The sequence below is a fragment of the Eleutherodactylus coqui genome, chromosome 2 (assembly GCF_035609145.1).
Source record: "Eleutherodactylus coqui strain aEleCoq1 chromosome 2, aEleCoq1.hap1, whole genome shotgun sequence".
In the NCBI taxonomy this organism is placed as follows: Eukaryota; Metazoa; Chordata; class Amphibia; order Anura; family Eleutherodactylidae; genus Eleutherodactylus; species Eleutherodactylus coqui.
The window spans coordinates 13410584-13427130 of NC_089838.1; the positions used below are offsets into that span (position 1 = coordinate 13410584).

Genomic DNA, 16547 nt, shown 5'->3' on the forward strand with positions numbered 1-16547 from the left:
GCAAATTCCTAATTTTTTGAAAACCTTTAATTTCTCAGCAAAAGCATCTGCAAGGGACGAGGAAAATACAAATGTTACCGACGAAACAGCGATGGAAGTAGAAGCCTCTGTATCTGATGACCATGAAGGATATGCAAGCAATACAGAGGATGTCCATGTGATGGGAACGGATCAAGAGGTGAATAAAACTGAGATCAAAGCTGGAATAAACGGAATACATAAACCTGATGGATCTTCACCGGCTACTTTTGAGAATATAGAAATACTTTCAGATCTCTTCAATGGAATCTTATTACGTTAACCCCCTAGTAGTCACATTAAGGGCTTATTCAGACGTGCGTATTTCGGCCAGGTTTTCACGCCCAGCCGATATACATTGTCCCTTCCAATCATCGGCTCTCTGCTTCTCTCCTCCCCTCCAAGCAGTTTGCAATGGGAGTGGGCGGGACCGGGGCGCATCTACGCTCCTGCCCCTTGTCCATAGCCAGCAATGGGAGTGAGCTTAGCTCCGCCCCACCCCCTCCCATTGTAAAACACAGGAGTGGAGGAGAGAGGCAGAGAGCCGGTGAGAGAGATGGAAGTGGGGACTGCTTAGATGAAAGCGTATATCCACTCGATATACACTTGTGGGAATAAGCCCTAAATTTGGAAAAATACCCCTGAAAATCTTTGTATTGTAGATATTGAATTTGTCATGTACGACATCTTGTATTTTGTTTTTATAGGAACCAATTTCTGGTACATATAATTTATTAAATACATTTTATTCATGTTTTGCTGTAAGGCAATGGGGAAAAAAGCAATTTTACCATTATTTTAGATTTACTTTTACGGTGTTCACTATGTGGTATAATTATTATGTAAACTTTATTCTATGGGTCAGTACAATTATGAAATCACCAAAATTATTATATTTTACTATATTTGCATAAAATCACAGAGGTGAGGAAAAAGAAAAAAAAAAAAAACACATTCACTGAAAAAGCCAAAAATACAATACCTGAAGGTCTGCAAAGCAGACACGGTCGCCATAGGCACGATCGCCATAAGGCAGGCACAATCGCCACCGGCACAATCGCCGCAGGGCAGGCGCAATGGCCCCAAGCCCCGAAGATATGCAGTCAGCCAGACAACAATGTGTGGAGGAGCAGCTTGTTCCTGGCAGGCTAATATGCAGTCACCCACTCAACCCAGCCCAGATGGGGAGGAGTGACTGCATATACTAATAGCCTGCACATGTGAACGATACCAAAGATGTCAGCCATAGATGGGTGGTGACCCACCATACAGGATATCAACCCTGGCTGATATGACAGCGGGTTGCCCTGTATCTCCAAGGTGGGCCACACTGGCTGACATTTTGGGCTCCCCCACCAAACTAGCAAACCACATACAAAGATACTAATGCATACTAATAAAATGCTGGTGTTGGTACTGCATTTTGGCCAAAACGCATAGGCTGACGGACCGCGTCGAGGTCACACCGCTTCCGTCAGTACCTACGCTAACTCACAATAAATTACATAAAATCACAGAGGTGAGGAAAAAGAAAAAAAAAATACATTCACTGAAAAAGCCAAAAATACAATACCTGAAGGTCTGCAAAGCAGACATGGTCGCCGTAAGCACGATCGCCATAAGGCAGGCACAATCGCCGCAGGGCAGGCGCAATGGCCCCAAGCCCCGAAGATATGCAGTCAGCCAGACAACAATGTGTGGAGGAGCAGCTTGTTCCTGGCAGGCTAATATGCAGTCACCCACTCAACCCAGCCCAGATGGGGAGGAGTGACTGCATATACTAATAGCCTGCACATGTGAACGATACCAAAGATGTCAGCCATAGATGGGTGGTGACCCACCATACAGGATATCAACCCTGGCTGATATGACAGCGGGTTGCCCTGTATCTCCAAGGTGGGCCACACTGGCTGACATCTTGGGCTCCCCCACCAACTAGCAAACCACATACAAAGATACTAATGCATACTAATAAAATGCGGGTGTTGGTACTGCATTTTGGCCAAAACGCATAGGCTGACGGACCGCGTCGAGGTCACACCGCTTCCGTCAGTACCTACGCTAACTCACAATAAATTACATAAAATCACAGAGGTGAGGAAAAAATATATATTTGCACAATATTAATACTTTTTCTTTTATGAATTTTTTTTCGTTAAAAAAAAAAGACTGTGTGGTGCCGACAGAGCGATATGTGGGCTTGGTTTTTGAGGGATAAAACATGTAAGTTTTATTTGTACTGTTTTTAGATGTATACAAGTTTTTTTTGTTTTTTGTTTTTCATGTCTTGCCCAAGCAAGATAAACAGAAAACAGCTCTTTTGGCCTTTTCAATTTTTTTAGATGAAATATACCATATTGGATAAATGTATTATTTTATAGCATGTGATGTTATGATTGTGGTGATACTTATTATGGTCACCTGCACACGGGTGGACTTGCATTGTGCAATCCAGAGCAGGCATCTGCCTCCAGATTCTGCAGCAAATACTGCCCATAGCATGCAATGGAAAAGTTATTCTTCATGCACACAAGTGGAAACCAATTGCGATTTCTTCTAGCTGATGAAAGATCGCACCATGCTCCATTTTTGCACGGATTCTGTGCGGACTGCTTCCATTGAAGTCAATGAAAGCCGTCCAATCTGCGCAACTTCCGCAATTGACTTTGTGGAAAGGTCGCGGATTTAGTGTCATCGGAAGCAGGATCTTGAATAAAAAAGTTGTACTGCGCATAGCCGACGGCGAGCCGTGCTGACCATCTGCAGTACAGATTGAAGAAAAGAGAGCACGTACGCGCGGATGATGCTGTGACATGTGGCCTATCTGTAGTTGTTTTGTTCTTTTGATTTTCTCAATACTTGAAGCCTTGTGAGAGTAAAAAAAAACTTTTCTGTAAAAACGTTTAGATCTAAGAACTTAAAGGGTTGTCTCACCAAAACCTATCTTCGTTGGTCCCATTGATGTGATGGGAGAAGAGGTGCATATGTGTGTCCTCCAATGCCACACTTTGGGAGGTTCAATGGCTGCATTCTCGGGATCACTGGGGGTCCTAGCCGTCAGACACTCCATCAATTGGCAAGTTATCGCCTTTCCACAGGATAGGGGATGACTTTCTCTGGTGGGACCAATCTTGAATTAGATCTAGTTAACCACTTGTATTCATTAATGTTATAATTATAACTGATAGATCTTACCTCGATGGTAATACCTTCCCATGTATTTGCAGATGCTGGATACCACTACTCTCATCAGAAGCTGTGTCCAGAATGCTATAGGTTTGTTAAGAGATGAGGAAAGTATCAATAGTCGCAGCACCCGACGGATTGAAATCCTGATAAACCTGCTGAGTGCAGAGAATGAACTGAACGGTAGGGTCACCGGCTCGCATAGAACTTTTTTTTACAAGTAAATAATATATTTATTTTTTTACTAACGTTATGCATATATCATAAGGAATGCAGTCAGCCCCACAATCGTTTCTGTGGCAGAATGCTGAATGTGACATTAAAACCAAAGGGTGCAAAGGCTCAAAAAAGTTCTGTGCCCCCACCCGAGAATTTAAACTCAGTCAATAAAGTTGAATTTTGATTTGTCCAGTTTCAGGACAAAATTCTGTCCAGTTATAGGAGGGGGAAATCTAATACCTGCAGTTAGTTTTCTGCGCCGTTGTCCCTTCAATTCGTGGGTTCTAGGTAGAGATGAGCGAGCACGCTCGGTAAGGTCAGTTACTCGAGCGAGCATCGAGCGTGCTTGGGGGGCCGGGGGGGGGGGGGGGTAGGAGAGAGATCTCTCTCACTCTCCTCCACTCTCCCTTCCGCTCTCCCCTGCCGCCCCCCGCTGCACACCCGAGCACGCTCGGACGAGGAGGCAGTTACTCCAGAAGAGTGATGCTCGCTCGAGTAACTGACCTTACCAAGCGTGCTCGCTCATCTCTAGTTCTAGGCCTGGTTTACAGTTCAACATGGCTGTTGCAATCTTCTGACTACCTGATCTACACAGTGTGTTAGTAGTGTTAGAATACAGATGCACTGCATCTGCTTTCTGATTGTCTGGCACTGCTCACAGATCAGTACTGGCCATTTAATCCACGGTGTGCATTAGGTAGTTGGAAGATTGCAGCCGCCATCTTATATGACTGAAAACCGGGCTTGGAACTAGCAGATTGAAGAGGTAATGGCACAGAAGACCAATTCTTTAAAAAAATAAAATAAAAAAAATGTGTGTTTGATGCTCAATTGTTAAATTGTCACAAAATTTGCAAATATCCTGTGCTTATGCGATAGCCAGTGCGATAACTAGCAAACGTACAAGTCACTTTATTTACCTAGAATTATGTTGTTGCACGGAAAAATCCCTCTAAAGTGCTGGCCACTGGAAGTCTCCTTCCCTTCTAATTTGCTGCCTATTGCCTGTTAAGTAATGCCCATCTATAGTAAGGCCTTAGTCACACGGGCGTTTTTTCACGCGATTTGCGCATCGCATGACGGATGCGCAAGCGCAAATCGCGTGACCGGCGCCGAAAAATCAGCCGAAAAATCGCCCCAAAATCTGCTGCTAGCCGAGTTTCATTAGAAACGGGCCGGAGCTGTCCAGCGCATTGCATTCAATGGAGCCAGCAATACAGCCGGCTCCATTGAAAGCAATGCGCTGTGGGCGAGTCCGAGATGAATTGTCGGGAAGGGCTTAAATATATAAGCCCTTCCCTGCAATTCATCCTAAAATGTGTTAAAATAAAAAAAAATTGTATACTCACCTTTCCGCTGCAGCTGGAGTCCTGCCGCGGCTGCTGTCAGGCTGTGACCAATCAGAGGCAGGGCTCACTCACACACCCATTCATGCTGGTCCCGCTGAGCCAATGAGAGGCAGCAGTCACTCACCCATTCATGAATTCATGAATGGGTGTGTGAGTGAGCCCTGCCTCTGATTGGTCAGGCTGTGACCAATCAGAGGCAGATCATTCAGCAGGCGGGGATTTTAAAGCCCCTCCGGCTGAATAGTGCCGAGAAGCAGTTCAGGAGAACTGACAGCGGCCGCGGCAGGACTCCAGCTGCAGCGGAAAGGTGAGTATACAATTTTTTTTATTTTAATACATTTTGGGATGAATTGCAGGGAAGGGCTTATATATTTAAGCCCTTCCCGACAATTCATCCCGCGCACGCCGGCAGCCCATTGCTTTCAATGGAGCCGGTTGTATTGCCGGCTCCATTGAATTCAACGGGCAAACATCGTTCTTCCCTGCCACAGCTGTTACAGCTGTGGCAGAGAAGAATGATTTGTCTTCTATATGTTCTCAATGGGGTCGGTGCTGCTGCCGCCGGCCCCATTGAGCGCATATACAGAAGAGAACAGGAATCGCAGATCGCAGATAGGTGCGATCTGCAATTTCTGTTCTATAATTTATCGGACGAGCGCATAAAAAGTGCTCATGTGTCCGATACCATTGCAAAGCAATGGTTTTATAAAATCGCCGGACGCATGCGCAAATTGCGGCTAAAAACGCCCGTGTGACGAAGGCCTAACAGAGATATGGAGGGAAAACAGGAAGTGGACGAGGGTGATGACCTAGGCTGCTCATAGAGGTCTGTGAAAAGTAGAGGAGAGGAGGGAGAGGCATTCCCACACAGATGTTCTGTTGCTATCCTTTGAATGAGTTTCAACTGCTGAAATCACATCTACCCTGCTCAGTACTGCTGTACACTGTTCTCCGTGTTGATTTTCATTTCTTTTGATGTGCTATAGAGAGTTAGGGAGCCAAATATGTTATTTTCTCCATGTGCAGTATAAAGAAGACATTAGTGCAGGCAGCTTGTTTACACCCATCAGGTCAGAGTCATCTGAAAATATCCTATATAGCCTGTAACAGAGCAAACTGGTGATAAATGCTGGATAGATATAGTGTTATTGCTCATGTATTGCACAAACACTGCTGCTTTTTCTGAAAAGTCACCTGAAAAGCAGGTACGTTTTAACTTTCATCATATTGTTTTCCTTTTTTCAAGGCTCCTTTTTAAAATATCTGAAACTTCGTCTGCATAACATGTTGAAGACTCAAGAAGAAGAGTCACTTCATCCTGCAGACTGGGTTGTACGAGAGGCTGCAAATCTAGATTCACTGCAGGAAGCTGGGACTTTCAGGTACTGTACTACAAAATTCTGGGTGTGAAACTACCCTAAAGTATTCCAATAAAGGATAACATCTAATTAAAAAAGATTTTTTTTTCTTGTCCATGTCATTGGGGAACACAGCAAGACCCTGGGTATAGCTGCTGCCACTAGGAGGCGACACTAAGCACAAAAAGGGTCACTCCTACCAGCTATACCCTCCTGCAGGCACTGAGATAAAGCAGACCTTCCTTAGCAGGTCCATTTTTATTTTTTTGTCGCCTTTTTTTTCTTTGGACTGCGAATAAAGGGTGGAATTATCTATCTTCTTCCCCATCGATAAGGGAATATAGTGGAGGCTCTTACACCGCTGTTACCTCTCTACCTTTACGAAGAAAAGGGGGCACAGCGGATCACTAAATCCCGTGATCTGCTAGTTATCCCTCCCTCTCCAAAGGGGTGACTCTGCTGGGCTTGGAGAGACCTATCTACATACCAGAGAAGGAAGACCAGAAAGGGAAATATAAAGCACTCCTTTTCCCCTTCAAAATAAAGTCATCTACTATGTGCTGGACTTTGGGCCGCGGTTCCCTTTGCCTTGGCACAATCTTTAATTTAAGGCTGCAGGGTTGCATTGAGAACACGGGCCTCTTCTGCTAGTCACCATCATTAATTTAGGCCATCCCCCCCACCCTTGATGCCATAATTTTATTTAGGCCACAGTGCTGCTCCAGGCCTCGGATCCTTCCCCCTTGACACCATCATTAATTCAGTAAGTGGTGCTCCTCCAGGCCTTGGACCATTTCTCCCAGTGCCTTTCTCAAGTTAGGCCGCTAAGTTCCATACAGGCCGCAGCACCATCATTTCTTTGGGCTGCAGTGCTACGCCCAGACCGCGACCACCCTCTCTACACCTTTTTAGTTAGGTCCTGGCTTCAGGCCTTCGGAGCTGTATGTAGTAATGGGCAGGACTTCCAGCATGGCACGCATGCACAAGTTAGGGGCCTCCTCCCTTTCCTCACTGCACGTTGTATTCATTTGCTGCTCTTCTGCTCAGCCTCTGCTTCCCTAGCACATCCTTGAACCACCTGTGCCAGCCCTGGAGACCCCTTCTCTATCTGCCTAGGCTCCACCAGCAGCAATCTTCTACTATTGTATATGTATCTCCTGGGGTCCTGGCTGCTCAGTCCCCTTTTCACGCACCTGTTGCAAATGTTCTCTTTAAACTGCTGTTGGTTCCCCTGTACACCACATAGTCAGCAACCTGCCTTAGTCCCAATACTTTCTGCATAAAAATATATAGCGGATTAAGATATACATATTAGAGGCGGGACAAGCCTAGAGCCACCAGTCAATTCTGTTTAAGAGCAAGAGCATATAGAATCATAGACTGGTAGAGTTAGAAGGGATCACTAAATTATCCCAGACAGATATTTGTCCAGCCTTTGTTTGAACACTTCCATTGAGAACATCTCGCCTCCCGTGGTAACCTGTTTCACTCATTGATCTCCCACTGTCAATATCTAATCTGTGTCTCCTCCCTTTCAGTTTCATCCCATTGCTTCTAGACTTTCCTTAGGCAAATAAGAATAGGGCGGATCCCTCTGCACTGTCAGAGCTCTTCAGACATTTGTAGACCGCTATTAAGTCTCCTCTCACCCTTCTTTTTTGCAAGCTAAACATTCCCAGATCCTTTAACCATTCCTCATAGGACATGATTTGCAGACGGCTCATCATCTTGGTAACTCTTCTCTAAACTTGCTCCAGTTTGTCTGTCTTTTTTTAAAAGTGGAGTGCCAGGAACTGGACACAGTATTCCAGATGAGGTCTGACTAAGGAAGAGTAGAGGGGATAATGACCTCACGTGATCTAGACTCTATGCTTGTCTTAATATATCCGAGAATTGTGTTTGCCTTTTTGGCTGCTGCATCACACTGTTGACTCATGTTCAGTCTATGATCTATTAGTATACCCAATTATTTTTCACATGTGCTGCTTAGCCCAATTCCTCCCATTCTGTATGTGCTTTTTTCATTTTTCTTGCCCAGATGTAGGACTTTGCATTTCTCCTTGTTAAACACCATTCTGTTAGTCGCCATCCACTGTTCAAACTTTTCTAGATCTTTTTAAATACTCTCTCTCCTCTAGTGTTAGCTATCCCTCCTAGCTTTGTGTTGTTGGCGAATTTGCTCAGTTTCCCATCAATTCCCTCCTCCAGATCATTTATAAAAATGTTAACAACCCCAGGCCTAGAACAGAGCATTGCGGTACCCCACTTGACACATTTTTCCACTTGGATGTGCAGCCATTTATGACCAGTCTTTGAGTACGATCACTCAGCCAGTTGTGAATCCACCTAACAGTTGCCTGTCAATTCCATGTTTGGTCATTTTTTTCAATACGTATGGTATGAGATACTTTATCAAATGCTTTACTAAAGTCAAGATATACTATATCAACCCATTTGGTGATTCTGTCATAGAAGGAAATTAGATTAGTCTGGCATGACTTGTTTGTTACAAACCCATGCTGGATCTGGTTAAGTACTCCATTTTTATCCTAGTACTTGCTGTTTAATAATTTGTTCAAAGATCTTTCCTGGTATAGAAGTCGGGCTCACAGGCCTGTAGTTTCCTGGATTCATCTTCTTCCCTTGTTTGAAGATGGGGACAACATTTGTCCTTTTAAAATCTTTTGGGACTTCTCCTGTTCTCCAGGAATTTTCAAAGATTATGGCAAGTGGTTCATATATTACCTCTGCTGTTTTCTTTAGTATCCTATGATGTAATTCATGGGAGGGGTGGCACATTCTGCAAAGGGGCAGCAGTACATGCAGCCTGAGAAGAATCTAACGCTCCTCTATGTGTATGCATATTTTATTCCTCGGTTCTTCTGGCACAACTATGATTTTCTGTGCGATTTTTAAATTGCCTCAGGAGAAGCCGGATATATCGGCTAGTGTATATGTGTATGTATATACACTAGGGACGACAACCCTGGCAGGAGGGTTGCCCCATATGGTGAAGGATGCGCTGGCATAATCTGGAGTGGCGCACAAAGCTGCAGAAGCAACACGTGGATGTCTGCTGGGGTCACTCACCTTGGGATCGCTGACCTCTCACATAAAAATGGCGCACCACACGTGTTGAAACTCCAGAGGATTTCCTTATCTGGCTCCTGCCAGCCTTTTTATTTGTCATCACCACAATCACAAATAACATAGTTCATATGCACCCCACCTGGGTGTGAGTCCAGGGTTGTCGTCCCTGTGTGACTCTGGCCTTTGCTAGGCCACCAGCCTGCAGCACCTCAGCTCTGCTGCACTGTGCCTCTACCCACCTGATTCTGGCAGGAACAAGCCCTTTTCTAGTTCCTGCTCAACCTCTTTGTGTTAACCCTCGCACCGGAAGTCCTGTCTGCAGCCCTCTACAGGCCCTTCTGTGTACTGCACTACTACAATATATATATGTGTGTGAGTATATGTATGTATATATATATATATATATATATATATATATATATATATATATATAATGTGTGTGTGTATATGTATATATATTTGTGTGTGTGTATGTATATGTGTGTGTATATATATATATATATATATATATATATAATGTGTGTGTGTATATGTATATATATTTGTGTGTGTGTATGTATATGTGTGTGTATATATATATATAAGTACGCGTGTGTGTGTGTGTATATATATATATATATATATATATATATATATATATATATATAATATGTGTGTGTATATATATATATATATATATTGTGAGACGGTGACCGGCAAAGTGCTGGAGGGCAGGTATGTGTCACCTAGGATGCTCTCCTATGAGGCCTTGGGGAGCGCTTGGGCAGATGCGTGCCACCGAGCAGCCTGGGCTCGGTGGAGGAAGCCGGCAGTATTGTGTTAGTAGCATTAAGCCACTAACATGTTGTAGTATGTAAGTGGCTCCAAGCCACATAATCCGGGCCGGCTTTTCTGGAGTGACCAAAGTGAAGGGTGGGATGGTCACTCCCACGTACCAGGTGGGGCTGGTACCAGGCCATATAAAGCCTGGGCCTACAGGGCCAGCAGGAGAGCTGAGACCTTTGCAGGTCTGAGAGTCCTGGCTGGCTGTGTGCAGGAGCCATTTGTGTTACCAGTGTGTAGACAGGGACGCTACATGTATAGTAAGTGCTCAGACGAGCAGGATTTATGTTATGTTTGCCTGATGTTAAGGCCTGTATTTTGCTTTTGTTTGCTTGGAAATAAACCCAGGCAAAAGCCTGGACTAAAGACTTTATCGCAAGTGTCACTGTCTCTGACTGCTTATGCCCAGGTTGCTACCGATCCTAAACGCTAATCCCTCACATATTGTGTTTGGATGCGGGCAGCGGTCTTAAAGAGACATACACCAATTAATGGACATTTTGCTGCAGCAGCTGGAGAACCGTTGCTAAGGGCAACCGCCCGAGAGAGATTGACTGGAGAGTGCTGTAACCCCCCATGTCCTGGGTGAAAGCTGCAACGGCACAGCCATCAGATACAGCCAAGATGGAGGATCTGATGAAACAGCTGACGCTAATGACGGCGACCCAGCAAAAAGTCCATGAGGAGGCCATGAGAGCTCAGGCCGAGACTAATGCTCTACTGGTGGAAGCCAATCGTTTAGCCTTGCAGGAGCAACAGCGGGTTAACCAACAGCTGCAAGAGCAACTCCGGGCGGTGGCGCAAAGTGTGCAGAGATCGTCTGGTTCGCTCCCCACCACCCGTACCGCGGTACAGGCGGCCTTACAAAAGATGACACCCACTGATGACATCGAGGCCTATCTCGCGGTCTTTGAGAGAGTGGCCGAGAGGGAGAAGTTACCGGCGCCTCAGTGGGCTGAGGTAGTAGCGCCTTTCCTGACGGGAGAACCCCAAAAGGCCTACTTCGACCTCGGTGAGCAGGATGCTAAGGACTATAATAGGCTCAAAGGTGAGATCCTGGCACGCTTGGGCGTGGACACCCATGTGCGGGCCCGACGCGTACACGCCTGGACTTTCACGGACGACCTACCAGCTCGCTCCCAGATGTATGACCTGTTCCACCTGGTGAGAAAGTGGCTGCAGCCGGAGGAGTCGTCCCCGGCAGAGATCGTACAGAAAGTGGTTCTGGATAAGTTTATACGCTCGTTGCCCCCCCGCAATCCAGCGCTGGGTGGGACAAGGAGGTCCCCAGGACGTGGACCAACTCGTGAGCCTCGTTGAGAGGTATAAAGCCACGGAGGACTTACTGCAAGCCGTGCCTCCTCGACGTTCCAACCCCGGGAACAGCAAGTCGGCTGGAGCCCCTGGTAAGACTGTTCCATATGTAATGGGTGTCAAAAGTGTCCCAAGGGGAGGCGGCTCAGAGGGGGATCATGTGGGACAGAAGAGGAGTCCCAACTGGACAGTCCGGTCCCGGGTAGAACCCCAAGGGGACCGGGGCCCCATACTATGTTGGCGCTGTCGTGAGCCCGGGCATGTTGCCGCCAACTGTCCACTTACCGTGGAACCCATGGACTGTGACTCTGCCCGGCGGAGGTCGATGTTCGCACGGCCAGTGTGTTCTGCAGAGACTGCGTCAGAGACTGATCGACCATTATGTCACCTAAAGGTGAATGACTTTGCGGTGACAACTCTACTGGACTCGGGGAGCTTGGTTACGCTGGTGCACTCCAGCCTGGTCGACCCCACAACCTTCACCAGCCGTCGCATGGGGGTTGTTTGTGTGCATGGGGACACCAAGGAGTATCCTATTGCCCTTGTACGACTTGATACTCCGTGTGGACTTGCCACCCATGAGGTGGGCGTCGTAAAATCCTTAATGCACACCGTGATCCTCGGGAGAGACTTTCCCCTATTTTGGGACTTGTGGCGACACCGAGGGTCGTCTGCAAATAAGGCTCATGATAATGCAAATGTGTATGATGTGTCTCCCGAACCATTTGACCCTGAGGGTACGGTTCCAGCAGTAGGGGTGACCCAAGAGAATGGGGATAACTTTCCCTTAACAGTATTGGCGGGTGAGACGGAGGTACAGGATGAAGTAGTTGCTATGCCTGACTTAGAGGTCTCACGTGCCAATTTCGGAACTGAGCAGCTCCGAGACCCCACCTTAGTAAAGGCCAGGGAAAATGTTAAAGTACTAAATGGGGAGCCTCAATTCCCAGGGGCTGATACTGTGTTTCCACACCTTGCAGTCAACCAAGAATTATTGTATCAGGTTGACAAGGTCCGTGGGGAAGTTGTGGAACAGCTGGTGGTACCTCAGGCCTATCGTAGGATGGTCTTAGACCTGGCGCACAAGCATGTGCTGGGAGGTCATCTCGGGAGCGAAAAGACTAAGGAACGCATCCTTCAGTGTTTTTTCTGGCCGGGGGTACATGGTGATGTCAAACGTTACTGTGAGTCGTGCCCGGAGTGTCAGATAACAGCTCCTATGCCCCATTACCGGAGCCCCTTAGTGCCCTTGCCCATCATAGAGGTGCCGTTTGAGCGGGTCGCTATGGACCTAGTTGGGCCCTTGGTAAAGTCTGCCCGGGGTCACCAACATATCTTAGTGGTTGTAGACTATGCCACCCGTTACCCCGAAGCCGTTCCTTTACGCAATACGTCATCCAAGGGTATTGCAAAGGAACTACTTCACATGTTCTCCCGCACGGGCATACCAAAAGAGATCCTGACGGACCAAGGAACCCCCTTTATGTCAAAGATCATGAAGGAATTGTGTGAGCTGCTGAATATTAAGCACTTACGGACGTCGGTGTACCACCCACAGACGGATGGTCTGGTTGAGAGATTTAATAAGACCCTGAAAAGCATGCTAAAAAAGGTAGTCAATAAGGATGGGAAGGACTGGGACTGTCTGCTGCCATATTTGATGTTCTCAATCCGTGAAGTCCCACAATCCTCCACTGGGTTCTCTCCCTTTGAATTAGTGTATGGTAGACATCCCCGAGGGCTCCTTGATGTAGCTAAGGAGACCTGGGAACACGAGTCCACCCCCTACAGGAGTGTTATTGAACATATCTCCCTCATGCAAGATCGAATTGTGGCGGTCATGCCCATTGTTAAAGAACATTTACAGCAGGCTCAAGAAGCCCAGAGCCGGGTATATAACCGGTCCGCCAAGGTGAGAACCTTCAACCCTGGGGATCGGGTACTAGTGTTGGTGCCCACCCTAGAAAGCAAATTCCTAGCAAAATGGCAAGGGCCCTATGACATAATTGAGAAAGTCGGAGAGGTAAATTATAAGGTATACCAGCCAGGTAGGCGGAAACCAGAACAATTGTACCATATAAACCTAATTAAGCCATGGAAGGACAGAGAAGCCCTGACTGCAATTAGCACCCCCATGGTGCCGTCCCAGAAGTGTGCGTATCAGGCTCCCTGTCCAAATCCCAACAACAAGAGTCGAGGGAATTTATACAGCGTAATTCAGATGTGTTCTCTGATATACCCGGGCGTACTGGTGTCATAAAACACGACATTATAACTGAACCAGGGGTAAAGGTTCAGTTGAAACCGTACAGGGTTCCAGAAGCCCGCAGGCGAGCCATCTCAGAGGAGGTCAAGAAAATGCTAGACCTCGGAGTAATTGAGGATTCAAAAAGCGAATGGTCCAGCCCTATCGTGCTGATACCAAAACCTGATGGCTCTCTGCGCTTCTGTAACGACTTCCGGAAGCTAAACGACGTGTCGAAATTTAACGCATACCCAATGCCGAGAGTGGACGAGTTGATTGAGAGACTGGGTCATGCCAGGTACTTTTCCACTCTCGACCTTACTAAAGGCTACTGGCAGGTTCCCCTTACAGAGAGCGCGAAAGAAAAGACTGCGTTTGCCACACCAGAAGGGTTGTTTCAGTACATCTGCCTACCCTTCGGTTTGCATGGAGCCCCAGCAACCTTCCAAAGATTGATGGATATCATACTCAAACCCCATCGGCAATATGCGTCAGCATACTTAGATGATATCATCATCTTTAGCGAAGACTGGGACAGCCATCTACCCAAGGTACAGGCCGTACTGAACTCCCTTAGAAAAGCAGGGCTCACAGCAAACCCTAAGAAGTGCGCCCTGGGTCTTGAAGAAGCCCGATACCTGGGGTATATAATAGGTAGGGGTATTATAAAACCCCAGGTCAATAAAGTTGAAGCCGTTCAGAACTGGCCACAACCCACAACTAAAAAGCAGGTGAGAGCCTTTTTAGGCATTGTAGGGTACTATAGGCGGTTCATACAAAACTTTGTTAGCATAGCAGCGCCCCTAACCGACTTGACCAAGAACAGTAAGTCAGTCATGGTCAAGTGGAACCCTGACGCAGAAAAAGCGTTCCAAGAATTAAAACGGGCCCTCTGTAGACGTCCAGTGTTAGTCACACCCAATTTTAAACGAGAATTTATGGTCCAAACAGACGCGTCCGATGTGGGACTGGGAGCAGTTCTGTCCCAGGAAGTAGAAGGAGAGGAACATCCCATAATTTATCTGAGCAGGAAGCTCACGCCGCCGGAGAAAAATTACAGTATTGTTGAACGGGAGTGCCTAGCCATCAAGTGGGCCCTGGAATCCCTAAAATATTACCTGCTAGGTCGGCACTTCAGGCTGATCACGGACCACTCCCCCTTAACCTGGATGTCACAGGCAAAAGAGAGTAACGCCAGAGTCACCAGGTGGTTCCTGACACTACAAAACTTCAGCATTTCGGTAGAACACAGGGCCGGAAAGCTACAGGGCAATGCCGATGCCTTTTCAAGGACGCATTGCATGGCGGCTAAAGGTGTCCGACCCCACAGGCTCGAACAGAGGGGGAGGGTATGTGAGACGGTGACCGGCAAAGTGCTGGAGGGCAGGTATGTGTCACCTAGGATGCCTTGGGGAGCGCTTGGGCAGATGCGTGCCACCGAGCAGCCTGGGCTCGGTGGAGGAAGCCGGCAGTATTGTGTTAGTAGCATTAAGCCACTAACATGTTGTAGTATGTAAGTGGCTCCAAGCCACATAATCCGGGCCGGCTTTTCTGGAGTGACCAAAGTGAAGGGTGGGATGGTCACTCCCACGTACCAGGTGGGGCTGGTACCAGGCCATATAAAGCCTGGGCCTACAGGGCCAGCAGGAGAGCTGAGACCTTTGCAGGTCTGAGAGTCCTGGCTGGCTGTGTGCAGGAGCCATTTGTGTTACCAGTGTGTAGACAGGGACGCTACATGTATAGTAAGTGCTCAGACGAGCAGGATTTATGTTATGTTTGCCTGATGTTAAGGCTGTATTTTGCTTTTGTTTGCTTGGAAATAAACCCAGGCAAAAGCCTGGACTAAAGACTTTATCGCAAGTGTCACTGTCTCTGACTGCTTATGCCCAGGTTGCTACCGATCCTAAACGCTAATCCCTCACAATATATATATATATATATATATATATATATATATATATATATATATATATAGTATATTCTAATATAGGGGGTTGTCAAAGCCCAGACAACCCATTTAATCTAGATTTCTGGGTAATGTCTTAGGCTAAGAAAGAGGATGTTTTTTCTGCTGGAGCCATTCTTTAATACTAATAATACTTTTATATGTAGACAAACCCTCTGGAAACGTGTTCAGAAGGCAGTGACACCAATTTTATCGCACATTTTATCCATCATTGACTGCAATGGCAACCTGGAAATTCTTGTGAACAACCACATGGAGGACTGTATAAAATCCCTCTGGATGTTCATTTTTTCTGATGAAAAACTCCTACCGGTTTCCAGCAACTTCAGGTACAATATTCATGCATTTACTGTTTTATTATGCTTAGTTGTATTCAGCTTCATAAATTTGTTGTATAGATTTATTTGTATTGTGCAGTTTTTAGCGTCTACTTCTAAATCGAACCTCCGGGCCCAGAGAACTGGTTGCAGCTTCCGGAGGGGACGAGTTCTATTACCTGGTATCCTCCATTATGGCGATACGTCTGCAGATCTGCCTGTTCCTGGGGGACCTCTGCCGTCTTCCAATATGACTACACCGATTCTTAGGCTACACCGAAGCACACTGTGCACTTAGTAGTACATCAGCAGTCTGACCTGAGCAGCATGCAGTGTCTTACTGCCAGGGCACAGTGTGTGTCAGGTAGTCTTAGAAGACATCAGCGGGGCCCTAGGAATGACTAGACCTACAGCAGTGATATCACTGGCCATCATCCCATGTACTAATGTTGTCCTTAAGACCGAAGGGTTGCTTAAAGTTACTTTAAATACTGCATTATGTTTACTCCTATAATGGGGTTTGTATCATCACAGAGAAACCCTTTAACTTGAGGACTGAGAACCAGATAAACTGTTACAGGATGGTCCACTGTAGGAAAAATGTGGCATTACATGGTCACCTCTTTAGATTTATGGGCATAGAGTGTATGTAATACTGTACAT

At 46.5% G+C, this 16547-nt stretch overlaps 1 protein-coding gene across 1 annotated transcript in view; it reads left to right on the plus strand.

The window, feature by feature from the left end:
• Positions 1-16547, plus strand: part of LOC136611105 (E3 ubiquitin-protein ligase RNF213-like) — a 228127-nt gene that overhangs the window by 112518 nt on the left and 99062 nt on the right. Inside the window, exons 23-26 of the mRNA XM_066590378.1 lie at positions 39-178; positions 3246-3387; positions 6019-6154; positions 15714-15896. Of these exons, the coding sequence (XP_066446475.1) occupies positions 39-178; positions 3246-3387; positions 6019-6154; positions 15714-15896 (601 nt within the window). The remainder of the gene's footprint in view (positions 1-38; positions 179-3245; positions 3388-6018; positions 6155-15713; positions 15897-16547) is intronic.